The sequence below is a fragment of the Bombyx mandarina genome, chromosome 07 (assembly GCF_030267445.1).
Source record: "Bombyx mandarina strain Sakado chromosome 07, ASM3026744v2".
In the NCBI taxonomy this organism is placed as follows: Eukaryota; Metazoa; Arthropoda; class Insecta; order Lepidoptera; family Bombycidae; genus Bombyx; species Bombyx mandarina.
In genome coordinates this window covers 12,445,311-12,460,168 of record NC_143214.1, presented here as the reverse complement: position 1 = coordinate 12,460,168, position 14,858 = coordinate 12,445,311, and the positions used below count along the sequence as shown (strand labels likewise).

The 14,858-nt window shown below is 38.7% G+C and overlaps 1 protein-coding gene across 1 annotated transcript in view; it reads left to right on the top strand.

Moving 5' to 3' along the window:
• LOC149502721 (proclotting enzyme) overlaps positions 1–14,853 on the top strand; it is a 30,794-nt gene extending 15,941 nt beyond the window's left edge. The window contains exons 2-7 of the mRNA XM_089728830.1: positions 3,268–3,321; positions 4,086–5,012; positions 5,569–5,761; positions 10,290–10,450; positions 11,130–11,386; positions 12,590–14,853. Coding sequence (XP_089584956.1) covers positions 3,268–3,321; positions 4,086–5,012; positions 5,569–5,761; positions 10,290–10,450; positions 11,130–11,386; positions 12,590–12,745 — 1,748 coding nt within the window. The 3' untranslated portion in view covers positions 12,746–14,853. The remainder of the gene's footprint in view (positions 1–3,267; positions 3,322–4,085; positions 5,013–5,568; positions 5,762–10,289; positions 10,451–11,129; positions 11,387–12,589) is intronic.
• The last annotated feature ends 5 nt before the right edge of the window (positions 14,854–14,858 follow it).

Sequence of the window (14,858 nt, the reverse complement as noted above, 5' to 3'; positions counted from 1 at the left end):
TCGTATTCCACAAGCTACACAATTACACGTGGACACGTAATGCTCGTATGAAATAGACGTATTTTCCGATACTATTGAGGTCGCATATTATGAAATGTTTCGTGTTCGTATGTCCGGCTGTTTAATATTGAATCATTCACTTGTTTTAAAAAAAAAAAAAACAATTAGTCTTTTTGACGAGAAGACATTCCGACCCAGACTTCCTAAAGTGATTTTTTTTTAATTCACATCCATACTTTAATATTATAAATGTCTTTCTTATACGTCGCAATGAGGCTACGGATTGAAATGATTTTTGTAACGTGACAGTATTCGATCAGGAGAGTGACATGGGCTATTGATCCCGACTAAACATCTCATTCCCACACGAAACTACACTGACACCATAGATTATATCTATATATATAAAAGAAAGTCGTGTTAGTTACACTATTTATAACTCAAGAACGACTGAACTGATTTGGCTGAAAATTGGTGAGGAGGTAGCTTAGAACCAGGAGAAGGACATGGGATACTTTTTATCACATTCCCGTGGGACGTGACATAAAACGTCGTATAACAAAACGCAACTGATATGGAATAACAAAACGCAACTGACAGCTAAACGTAATATATTCTATGGTTAATTGTGTTAATTATAGTAGAATTTTGAAGTTCACTGGTTGATGTGTTTGAAACAAACCGTGTGGCGGAACAAAGTTCGCCGGGTCCGCTAGTACTTAATAATAATATATTTGAGATTGACACTTTCCCTTGACCACGCAGGCGAAGCCACGGTTAACAACTAATTATCTATATTCCTTTATCCAATATCACTCGACAGAGAAGTCGACCCATAGACACGATTTTGATAATTTTTTTGCGTATAATCCAGAGGTTTCGAGAATAGTTTCGATTATAGTTAGGTCAACTAAAAAATGCTTTTTTAATTATAATTGTTTGTAAAAAAAAATATTGACATTTTCGGATTTAAGACAGAGCAACTGCTATCAGGTCCGTTAGTTATATATAAAATAACAATAACAAATTCCATACCACTGAATAGCTCATGAATTTAATAAAGTTTAGTTCGTTTGGGTGCTATTTAATATCTTTGAAAAAAAAGTTGTTTTGGAGAACGAAATTTTGGTACAAATTTAACAATTAGCCGTGATAAATTTAGCCTCTCAAATCAACACACAATAAATACGAATCGAATGAAGTTTATTTACCTTTGGTATGACGCGACCGATCCTTTTTCTCCGAAATATGAGAATCTATTCTAAAAATAATTAATTCTATAACGAAACTTGAGTCGACAGATCTTAATTTAGGTAGATGTCACAATTTGGTAGAACATTGTTCTATTTTCGACTTTCTGTTTTAATTCGTTTGGCATTTATTAAAATCTTGATAACTTTTTTAAATCACTTAATTTTAATTCAAATTAAGTTTTTAACACCTAAACGAATGATTATTAGATAGTTTCATTAGATTGTTAATCGTAAAACTCGCCGAATTTCAGTTTATAAGTGATTTATTTTATTACTGGTGGTAGGACCTCTTGTGAGTCCGCACGGGTAGGTACCACCACCCCGCCTATTTCTGCCGTGAAGCAGTAATGCGTTTCGGCTTGAAGGGTGGGGCAGCCGTTGTAACTATACTAAGACCTTGGAACTTATATCTCTGGGTGTGTGGCGCATTTACGTTGTAGATGTCTGTGGGTTCCAGTAACCACTTAACACCAGGTGGGCTGTGAGCTCGTTCACAAATCTAGGCAATAAAAAAGAATCTTATTAAAAATATATTAACCGATATGGTCTCCGTCCGGGTACCTAAGTCCCGGACCTAGTGGACCAATCAGGGTAATAGAAACAACGAGACGATCGTATGAATGAGAATCAAAATTTACCCATAGACACAGCCCACTAAGTTTCTCGCCGGATCTTCTTAGTGGGTCGCGTTTCCGATCCGGTGGTAGATTCTGCGAAGCACGGCTCTTGTTAGGGCTAGTGTTAGCAAATTCTCTCAGGTTAAACCCGTGAGCTCACCCATTCCTTCACGCAAAGTTGGAATAGCCCGTTAGGCTACCAGGTATGGACAAAAATCAAAATAAAAGTTTCTCAATAATGTTATTCGTTTTCTCTCTAACTTTGGTGTGTATCAACAAAAAAGCCGGTGTAGATTTCACTGGCTAAATATGGCTTGATCCTTAAACGCACAACCTCTGTTGTGTTTGTTTTGCATAAAAGGAGTGCAAACTATGTATTCAAAATATATTATGGATTTTTTTTTATTGCTTAGATGGGTGGAAGAGCTCACAGCCCACCTGGTGTGAAGTAGTAAGTCCATAGACATATACAAGGTAAATGCGCCACCCACCTTGAGATGTGAGTTCTAAAGTCTCAGTATAGTTACAACGGCTGCCCTACCCTTCAAGCCGAAACGCATTACTGCTTCACCGCAGAAATAGGCGGGGTGGTGGTACCTACCCGTGCGGACTCACAAGAGGTCCTACCACCAGTATCACAAGAGGCCCTACCAGTGGCATAAGAAAGAAACAGAGAGAGAACGAGGACACTTTATTGTACACCAAAACGCAATTCAGCATGTTGAAGCATTTTTTAAAATAATTGAGAAAAAATATATCAAAATTAAATAAATACTTACAATATATGTACATGTTGTATTAAAAATGTAAATATTAAATTACTATACCACTTATATAGTTGTTTATTACTTACACTTACACTGTTACTTTAAACTGTTATTTTATTATGTGTCGGTAATATTACAAATACTTACTACTATAAGTAAGCTATAAGCTATAAGCAGCAAGCTTTGTATACTAAATGCTAAATTGTAATTCGGAACCATATATTTGTAACTTTGTTGTGTAAAGGCATCTTTATTATCATCTGTTCTCTTGATGGCTATTATGGCAATGAACAAAACCCTTATCAAACTAATATCTCCCAACTGAGCTGGAGTAGATGTTCTGGAGCTGAGACCGCGCAATGGAAAACGTAAGGTGGGACGCCCCTTGGCGTGGTGGTGCGATGACCTGCAAACGGTGACCGGTAGGAGGCGAATGAGGAAATCCGAAGACCAGGCTCAGTGGTGTGGATTGGGAGAAGCCTATGTCCAGCAGTGGACGACTGTGGGCTGATGATGATGATAATTTCCCAACTCGATAGGCTATGCACATAGTTCCATCCATGGACTAAATAATGGGGCTTTTTTTGAAAAGTACTTTCTGAAAGCTCATCACATTTATGTTCTTTTCAGGAGTCTTCGTCCTGTCTTCAAACACACACTGCCAGTACGCAGCTCACCACCCGGGTAGGTATGCATCAATTTCATCTTCTATTTACCTACCACAACGGGATGTGGTTATTATCTGAATATTATCTGAGTCACTGTGAATTTTGTTTAGTGTTCCTAACAGTTGTACTTAATTTTGTTCGCGTTTCTGGGATTCACCAGAAAGAAGACAATCTTGACTTGGAGGCGTTGAATGTGGCTCTTGTTTTTTTTTTGCTCTAAATATGAGCAATCAAGCTCACAGCTCATCAGAAGCTGTGGCAAGTTGAGCGAATAATGTTGAGGAACCTATTGATATCACAATATCCTGAACGATTGAAGTCGACACGTAGAAGATATAACGCTGGATGCCAATTTGACTAATGTAATACGTACTTAACAAACGTTCACGAATGACTTCCAAGGCATATATCGTGTTATAAAAATAATAAATCGGCAAAAATTGCAATTTGCTTAATTAGACTGTTGCCGCACGGGTAGGTACCACCATATATAATATGGCCATTTCTGCCGCAATGCAGTAGTAAAATGTTCCGCTCTGAAGGGTGGGGCAGCTTTTATACTATAAAACTGAGACTTCGAACTCATGTTTCAACTGTTTTGGCATTAAATTCTATGACAACTTGAAAAAGAAAATACTAATGCTAAAGATTTCAAATAATATGCATTCTAGCTAGCCTAATTTTTTTTTAACGCGGTAAAAACAACGTTTAGGCTATTTTAATTAATACATTATAAATTAACTGTATTGTAAATGTTTACATACTTTTTTATGATTTCAGTTTCGTTCACCGGGACACGAGGTGATTGGCCCAATCCTCATGTACAGCAAGGGAATCCACCATGGCATCAGTTTTCGTCACCAAGGAAAAGATCGCCCATACCTATAGGACCCCATTTCGAATCCCAATACGACCACAATGAAGGCATCAGACCACCTCCACAGTTCTACGAAAGACGAACTTCATCAGACTTCACCAACTCAGAAACAAATGTACCAAACGATGGCAGACTGCTATCAGAATCTGCTTTTACAAAGATATCTGAAACGTTGGGAGCTATTAATACCGTGGGACATTACTTGGTCGATATGGTCAGTGACAATGACAGCAACGAAGAGGAGAACAACCTTAAGCAATTGCCGCAAGCTATTTACACGATCAGCAAGAATGTTCTGGGACCTAACGTTACCGAAAAAATAGCTCCAATAGTAAAAAAGGCCTTACCAAAAGTACTACCAGACGCACCCATAACCAAAATAACAACAGCCGAGGATAAGAACGACCCGAAATTCTGCACAACACCCGAAGGAGAAGAAGGAATCTGCGAGGATTTGAGCAATTGCCCTCAGCTGCTCCTAAATTTGATTAACCTACGGGAATCGTTATGTTTCAAGGATCTCTTCGTGCCTGGAGTGTGCTGCCCGAAAGATTCGATTGTACCATCGACTACATTGCTTGAGAAGCCCGTGCAGACAAGTTCCAGTAAACCTACATACCTGGTGCCGGTCACAACGCAAAGACCAAAGCCGATCACCACCAAAAAACCATCCGCAGTTCTGGTGCTGACGACGAGGAAACCGAAGCCGGCGTCGACGACAAAGCGACCTGTTACCCATGCGACCAGCTCGAGACCGCTCGGGACGACCACTTTCTACACAGTCCCTCCACCGGTCATCATGAACTTCTCTAACATTGTAGACGTCAGCGGTAAGAGGAAATTCTTGTGTTTATTCATCTGAAAATAGTCGAAATAGTTCTCAAGCTACCTAATTCGAGTTACCAATTTAGGGTTCCCTGTGTTGTGGGTGCCGGAGACTGATATACATACTTATAGACGTTTAAATATACAAATACCATATAAATCCCAGACAGAGAGCAAACAAACCTGTTCATCATACAATGTTTGCCAGATGTGGGAATCGAAACCCTCGGGGAATACAATTAGGGCCGCTAACTACTGGATCACCGAGTCAGTCAAAACTTCGCGACACAAATAGAGACCACGTAGGTGGCACCTACCAGCGCGTGCTTACAATCCACCATAGAATCAGTCATCATCATCATCATCATTAGCCTTTATCTGCCCTCTGCTGGACATAGGCCTAGAATCAGTAATTACCTTAATTATACAATATTTCTGGCTTATTTGTTCTTACGCGATCTTATTCCTCCAGCGTGGAAGCCATTCGTGAACATTACGTAACGCTTAAAAAAATTAGAGTAAATTAAAATGTTTTTTCACCCCGTGCCTTTTCTGTGGCAGAGTGTGGTCAGCGAGAAGATGAGGGAGGCCGCATTGTGGGCGGTACCGAAGCCAAGCCTGGTGCCTGGCCTTGGATGGCAGCTATCTACCTCCACGGCAGCAAGCGCCGCGAGTTCTGGTGTGGCGGGACCCTCATCAACAAGAAGCACGTGCTCACGGCCGCTCACTGCACTAGGGACTCTAAGCAGAGACCGTTAGTTCATTTAAACGTTCTTCCTCTTCGTCGCTTTCTTCATTGCTGAAGGTCGTGTCCCTGAAACTTAACCGTGGCCTGTCTCGTGAGCTGTTTCGATCTCGTCCGTTCCTCAGCTTCTCGAATGGCGGTTGCGACTGGCAGCCCAGTTAGGGCGGTTATTTGATCACACCAACGGCTAGGTGATCGGCCGCGGGGTCTCTTTCCTTCTACTTTGCCCGTCACAATCACTTTGTCCAAGTTATCTGACTGTCGGCGGGCAATATGACCGAAGTAGCTGAGGATCCTCTGGTAACTTTTTACTGGTAAATTTTACTGGTGGTAGGACCTCTTGTGAGCCCGCGCGGGTGGGTACCACCGCCCTGCTTATTTATGCCGTGAAGCAGTAATGCGTTTTGGTTTGAAGGGTGGGGCAGCCGTTGTAACTATACTGAGACCTTAGAACTTATATCTCAAGGTGGGTGGCGCATTTACGTTGTGGATGTCTATGGGCTCCAGTAACCACTTAACACCGGGTGGGCTGTGAGCTCGTCCACCCATCTAAGCAATAAAAAAAAAAAATAACAGATCGCTGAGAGGTTAAATGTTAAACAATTTTAATTTTTAACCGACTTCAAAAATAGGAGGAGGTTCTCAATTCGACTAGATATGGGTTAATTACCTCTGACTGTTTTTCTAAGTAAAGCGATTTTGATGATGTTTTATTTATTTATTTGAAAGCTGGTGATTTTTATGTGATCTTGATCCAACGTCTAGTTTTGAAGTTATCCTTAATAATGCATATCTATCTACATTGATGATAATCTCATTTTATTTTTGTTTAAGACGGTTTTCTTTTTATGCGGATTTATATTTTCTTTAACATAGCGGACCGCCTCGGCTTCGCTTGGGTAATAAGTAGTGCACACGATGTAAAAAAATTTAGGTATTTTTTACACATTGGGTTACATTATTGGAGTTTTAGTAAGGATCCCTTTTTTTTTTAAATATTATAAATATAGCCTATGTCACCCGGGTATAGTGTAGCTTGCCAACAGTTAAAGAATTTTGTAAATCGGTTCAATAGTTTCGGAGCCAATTCAATACAAACAAACAATCAAATCTTTCCTCTTTATAATATTAGTATAGATTCGTATTTCCCTCAAAACAATGTTCGGATGCGTGTTTTAGTGATTTCACTATTCGTAAATCTTCAGTGGAAAGTGTGAGTCGATAACTTCGCTCAGTGGGACTCACACGCCGCCGCGCTCTGCAAACTGTACGTCAAGCACGAAAATCTATTTATTAATTATTTATTTTATTTATTTATTTATGTACACACAAAAAAGAAGATATAGTACAGAGTAATAGGAAAATTATGTACAAAGGCACTGCTTATCTCTTTAAAAAATCTCTTCCAGCAGACCTGCGAGAGGATTATGAGAATAATAATTAAAGAGTTTGTGTAGAACAGCAAAAATAACAAATACAACATGAGAATTATAGTAATGCACATACACATAGCAAATATTGTTAAACTCGATCGTTTTTTAAAAGAATTAATTTTGAAAAGAAAAAATTAAAATTAATAATTAATCTATCGAATTCATTATGTAAATTAGATGGTAATACTTAATAACCAGACAGACAGCCTTCGAGATTTACGTTACCGTATGTCAAAAGAATTCTCGTGCTCTCGATTATGAGTATAAGTTTCGAGTTTCGAGAACGTTTTTTTCTCTCCTACCTATGCTGATAGCCTTGAGAGGCTATTTCAGCTTCGCCTTCACGTCTAGGTGATCTCACAGGACTCAAACCGGAGTGTAGCAAGAGCAGTGCTTCGCAGAATCTACCACCGGATCGGAAACGTGACCCACTGAGAAGAACCAGCGAGAAACTCAGTGGGCTGTGTCTATGGGCTAATTTACTCGTCGAGCCCTTCGTTGTGAGCGACGGGTTCGACGAGGACGGTAACGGGAGGATCCGTAATGACGTGTTTAGGGCTTCGAGAACGTGACGATTGGATTGCAAAACGAAAATAAACTAAATTCATTCGTGCTACTGAAATTAATTCATTTTACGGACGGTAGGGGCGCTGTTTAAATTCTTTTTCCAACCATTTTTTGTCGATAGCAGAGTCGGATTATCCCTAAGGCAAACTAGGTACGTGCCTAGGGTCAGTTACAAGTTCGAGTTACGAGCTCACAATTTTTAAATAAATAAAGAAAATAACATATCGACGATTAAGAACTAAATGCTGATCTATAATCTAAGTCTATAATAGATTATTCCTATTTGGCCTATTTCCCAGAGCAGAGAGGAATCATGAATTTCGATGTTCGTTCTGTCGTCCCTCTTGATTTCATTCGCGCATTGGCGTAAGTACAAGGGTCCTGGTCTACTAGTTACCCTAAGTCTAGGGTTTGATGATACAACGTCATCGTAATTGCAAAAACAACTAGTTAAAATTTTAAGTATAATGATGACCATTTATGGCCGGTACAGGGGCGCCGATAAAGTGATTGCCTAGGGCGCTCTGGACCTTTAATCCGCCACTGGTCGATAGCGATACGAATACTTTTTCGATAGTCATTCGTGCTCGCCCCTCTGCACGTTAAATCGGTTTACGCAATGTAAACCTTCTCCAATAAAACGAATTAACTATCGGCTTAGGTACGCCCAATGCCCAATTATAGAAATTCGACCATAATCACTGATACCTTAAGATTTAAATTAATTTTGCGTGTTACAATTTTCTCTTTCGGTTGAGTTTGCTTTTTTTGTAATTGACATGATAAAGAAAAGTAAAAAACTTATTCTAAGCTGTCTATTGGAAACACTTAAGCTCGTCAATGGATACAAAAATGAACAAAAAAAAAGATTCGCTTCGATTTCGGAATCAGTCGTGCGTTCTGTGCCTAATGCGAGTTTTTTAACGTTCTCGATTGCGTAAAAGTTAGCCCAATTTTGTATGCAGTTGGAACAGCGCCCCTAGCGGCAAACGTACGCAAACGTTCCCATTCCCTACAAATATGAGCTAACTTTTACGCTATCGAGAACGTTAAAAGCTCGCACTAAGCACACTGTGTGCTTATAGCGAGTTTTTTAACGGCGCCCCTAGCGGCAAACGTAGGAGCGCTGTTACAACTCCATACAAATTTGGGTTAACTTTTACGCGATCGAGAAGTTAAAACACTCGCACTAAGCACACTTACAACAGTAGAACAACAGTTGTACAATACAACAGAGACGTTGTTATATCTGTATGTAAGCATTGGTAAGTACTTTAACAACAGATGTGAGATCTACTCAACCAAATTATGGAGGGTAGAGGTAACGAGAACCGTCTCAGTGTGTGAAAAAGTGTCCGTTAAAATCTGCTAAATAAGAGTGGCGCTACAGTAGCAACCGAGTAAATTTAAAAAAAGGCGCTGAAAGTTATTAGAATAAGATAAAGAACTGTAAGCACTACAAAATCACAAAAAGTATTTTATTTAAAGCTGATAAGAAAATGCAATCGATGTCTCCACGTTTTAGCACAGCAATAATTTTAGATTATATTGACGAAATTAGCTTGGACTACAGAAACATGTGAGGTATATGTATATTACACTGTCACTAACTACTTACTCGAGTCATTAAATATATTAAATTTCCTTCCTCAGCATACTTCAATCAGTTAACAACTGCTCAATTCATATCATACCCTGTGCCTATGCTAGCGCCATTCTGGGGGATTTTTGAACGGTTATTTAGTGCTGAAAGTGGGACACTTTTTTAAGCTTCTCCCATATCAGACGGTTCTCCTTACCTCTACCCTCCATAAGCCAAATAAATAAATAATAAAATTGCGTGTCATCTGTCATCTCCGACGCGTGACTGGAGTTTACTTCTTAAGTGTTATTATTTACTATTAGCGAAGGTATATATGATGATGATGATGATGATGATGGTATATATAAACGCTTTTGCTAAAATACCGAAATCAGGTCTATACTTTTAAACATTCATTTGTGTTGATTTACATAAAATGTGTTCATAAATAAGGCATGTAGGTACTGCGATACATTCTCAATTACATAATAATTACTACAGCTTTATGAAACTTTCGTTAATTTAATCTCCCGTTAAATTAAAAGTTACATTAACACAATTAAAATAGATTACTCAAAACTAGTCAAAACTAATATTTTAGTACTCAATATTAAATTTGTTTTGATCAGTCATTTAACGTATTGAATCATTGTCACCTACCACCAAATTTTGATAAACTAACTCAATATCTAGATATATAGATATTGTAGGAAGATATTTTACCTAATTAATTACTTGACGAGGCGTGACAATTGAATTCAATACAATTTGATATTTATGTGTTAAAATATAAAGTCTATTACGATACTCCATTTGAAATTTCCATGAGATATAAACTGGCCATTAAATACCTGTTCCGGACCTTTAAATGTAATCAATTCTTATGTGAACCATTCATTAGTTTCTTCGGCAACTTCCACTGAAGCATTCAAAACAGCAGTAACACTTTAACCAGGTTTCCTGCCCGTCAATTCACTGTCCGACTCGGCGACGTCAATCTGGCCAGCGATAGTGAACCTTCTCGACCCGCCACCTACAGGGTGACGGCGGTCCAGGCTCATGAGCAGTTCTCCAGAGTCGGCTTCTACAACGACATCGCTGTACTAGTGCTCGCTGGTAACTATGAAGGTTTTCGCTAAGCGTATGTACCTAAAGTGCACCTAAAATGTTTTTTTTTAATTGCTTAGATGGGTCGACGAGCTCACGGCCCACCTGAGGTTAAGTGGTTACCGCAGCCCATAGACATCTACAACGTAAATGCCGCCACCCACCTTGAGATATAAGTTCTAAGGTCTCAGTATATAGTTACAATGGCTGCCCCACCCTTCAAACCGAAATGCATTACCGCTTCACGGCAGAAATAGGCAGGGCGGTGGTACCTACCTGGTGGTAGTTTGATTTTTTATTACACGACGTTATTCCTTCACCGTGAAAGTCAATAGTGAACATTTGTTAAATACGTATTTCATTAGAAAAATTGGTAGGGGCGATGTTCCAAACCCACAGGAGGCCCATGACGTGGTGTGTCCCATTGTACTGGTACTATATTATTATCGTATAGAAGTGCCAAACGCTAGAAGTAGCATAATTAAACACGTCAGAAGCAGCTGTCATCCCGAAGTTTAGTTCCACTTAGTGGCTTCCTCAACTATCCTCGTATTTTCTATGAAGACACGTGACGTTGATAAAACGTTATTCTTCTATTACATAAATCCGTATTATTGTTCTCTGACTCTATAACTTCGTAAGTTAATGAAGAAGACAAAATTGAATCTTATCTTTCCTTTATATACAGAAAACGTTCAAAAATCAAAATACGTCATTCCGATATGCCTTCCGTCGGGAGACGTGCTCAGAGAGAGCTTCGAAGGAGCAGTGGCGACGGTGGTTGGGTGGGGGACCACGAGGTACGGGGGAGGAGAGAGTTCCCGTCAACTGGAAGCCAAGCTACCGGTCTGGAGGAACGAAGACTGTGACAGAGCGTACTTCCAGCCCATCACTGATACATTCCTCTGCGCCGGCTACACGAGAGGAGGCGTGGACGCTTGTCAGGTAAGTCGGGACCTGGTTTCATTTTACAAAAGTGCTAAAAGCTCCGGCAGACGTTCTGTCCAAATTCATCACTTAAAAATCTTAGTTTTGTTTTTAAAACAAACCTTTACACGCTAACACTTAGAGTGAACTATCATATTTACTTAACTATCCGTCAAAAATGTCTAAGTCAAGACCCAACCCTGACTTACATATCTTATAGCCTAAGCGTTTATAACAAAATGACTGCACAAAATTGTTATATTTCTGATGCAGACCTAAAAAAAGGTATATTACATGGAGCCGATCTGCTTCTGATTCAGGTCATATTCACGATAAAAAGCACTGTCATGCAATGGTAAAAGGAATTAGATCTGATTTCGTTTGCCAGATTTAAAGCAATCCACAAAAAGGTATTCAATGTTAAATGTAAGCTTTTAAAAGTATTGTTAGTTTTCTTGAATCCGAAAGTTGTCCTTAATCTTTTGGCGGTAGGGAGCATCATAAGCCCGCAAGGGTGGATAGTGGGTGCAACCCTATTTTTACCTCGAAACAATCATGCGTTCAGATTTGAAGAGCGGGACAACTCTATTAATATACATTAAAGACTTAGACCTCATGTATCAAGTTGGATGGTATTCTCGCTGAAATGTCTCTGTAATGGGTCCCGATTATCTCTTAATACTCTTGTAGGACGTGAGCTTGAGTAACAAATAAAAAGTATCTTTTTTTTTGTTAGATGGGTGGACGAGTTCACATCCCACCTGGTGTTAAGTGGTTTCTGGAGCCCATAGACATCTACAACGTAAATGCGCCACCCACCTTGAGATATAAGTTCTCAGGTCTCAGTATAGTTACCACGGCTGCCCCGCCCTTCAAACCGAAACGCATTACTGCTTCACGGCAAAAATAGGCAGGGTGGTGGTACCTACCCGCACGGACTCACAAGAGGTCCTACGACCAGTAAATACGCAAATTATAATTTTGCGGGTTTGATTTTTATTACACGATGTTATTCCTTCACCGTGGAAGTCAATCGTGAACATTTCTTAAGTACGTATTTCATTAGAAAAATTGATAGCAGCCTGAGATTCGAACACGTTCACGGACGTCTTATCCGCTAGGGCACGACGATTTCAAAGTAGGTGCACGTTTAAGCAACAAATAAAAAAGATCAGTAATTAAAGTATATTTTAAGTATATATTTATTCTTTCCTATTTCAGGGTGATTCAGGCGGTCCCCTTATGTTACAAGTCAAAGGAAGATGGACGCAGATAGGCGTGGTCTCCTTTGGAAATAAATGCGGGGAGCCAGGGTACCCCGGGGTCTACACTAGGGTCACGCAGTATACAAACTGGCTCCGTCAAAACGTAGTTTAGAAAATTAAAAATATTATGTAGATATTTAAAAAGATCTAGAAATATTTTATTGAATTTGTAACGTTGGCAGTGATTTTATTTGTAAATTTTGTAAATTGTCAGTGAAATTAAAATGTCGCTGCCTGATAGATTCAAAGGTAAAAGATTATGCTTTTAAAGATAAAAATTAACTCAGAATAAATAAATATAGCTAATCATTAAAATAATAGGTATTAGATAAATATTGAGTTACCACTTCTGTAATATGCCAAGGCTTTTACTTTTTTCTAGTTTATTAATATTAATAGCAAATGTCAAATATATCACGATGAGCTCAGAACTATCAAGAATAGATTAAAAAAGTGTAATTTATTTTTACTTCCTGCAAAATGAACTCAAATTTGAAAATAAAAGAATAAAAAAATAATAAGACAGTTTGCAGAACAACATTTTTATCAAAAACATAATTTTCAAACAAGACACCATTTTGTTTTTTTTATAATTGTCATACACTATGTCAAATTTAAGCCATAATGATCTATTCAGTCTTAGTTTATGGTATGTAACTTATTGAAATTTATTTATAAAGTTCTATTTATTACAGTAGGTATGTGTAAAATTTATAACAAATGGTATAATAGGTAGCCGGAATAAAACCGGCTTGCTCGTTATCACCACGTATACATTCCAGCCTAATCGGCAAGACATGACCACCATTGTTTTCATTCAATTGAAGCTTCAACACGATTCATGTTGGCGGCGTTATATTTTTAAGAACCTCTCTATGAAATACACTGAGAACTGTAAATAGACAGGGCTACAGTTAAAAAAAGACCTAAAATATCAAATAAAATATTAAGTAATGAAGATTACTAACAGGAAAATATGTTTAATACAATTGACTGGATAGTTAAGAAATAAAATAAGACATAAAATTTATTGTTTTTTATTTACCTACCAGCATGGTGATGACATAATCGCGTGTTATGTACGTCATACCTTATTGATGTTTAATAAAACATACAGTTATTGAAGAAGAAAATACATACTTAATACACCGTATCTCTTCCCGTGGGTGTAATAAAGAGTGACTAAAGAAATACATCGGTGAATGGCGTTCTCTCTCAATAGCGTTCTCTAACAATTCTAAGTATCCTATTCCAACCGAAATTTATTGGTGGTAGGTTGTAATGGCGGTAGTCCGGGTAGTTACCAACAAACTGCCTATTTCTGCCGCGAAGCAATCTAAGGTTCCAGTATGATGGACAGCTTCTAACTGAGATTTCGATTAGTAAATCAATCTCAATTTTTCTGAGAATTTTACTCAAGACAATTTTACTCGTTTATTTACATTATATTTTATATATTTTTTCCGCAATCAATTATTTCATTGCATTGTGTTTCATTGCATTTTACTTTTCATACAAGACATGGATTCTACTTTTGCTACAAAATATTTGCTTCTGTAGGCTGTGTGGCTACTATGTTAATAGCAATAGGCAGCGGTTTAACTGTGCCCCTAGCATTGCTGACGTCTATGAGCGACAATAACTACATGCTTATGTATCTGTTTTCTTGATCATGTTTTTTTATTTCTGAAGGTCGTGCCCTTCAGGTGTCAAATATTTTCGATTGTATCAGCTACCAGATCCTTTGGACCGAATGATAAACAGTCGACGTCGCCCTAAGCACGACATTACGGATCCTCCCGATCCAGTAGGAGTGCTTTTAGCTACCGGTCACCGTTCTCGCCTTATAGAATGTATACTAGCTTGCTTATGTATACTCTAAGGTTCTCGCTGAATCCGTCGGTTGCGGCGAAGAGCTCGATGAGTAAATTAACCCATATATATAACCCACTGAGTTTCTCGCCGGATCTTCTTAGTGAATCGCGTTTCCGATCCGGTGGTACATTGTGCGAAGCACTGCTCTTGCCAGTGTTAGCAACACACCCGGTTTGAGCCCCTTGAGCTCACCTAGACATTAGGGCGAAGCTGAAATAGTCTCTCAAGGCATAAGTACAAAAAAAAAGTGCGTGCGTACAAAGTACACATGTCAGAAGTGAAACTTTTTTGGCGACCTAATTTATGAGTCTTGCCTATATTTATTCAAATCTAAAACTTTAGATTTCCGA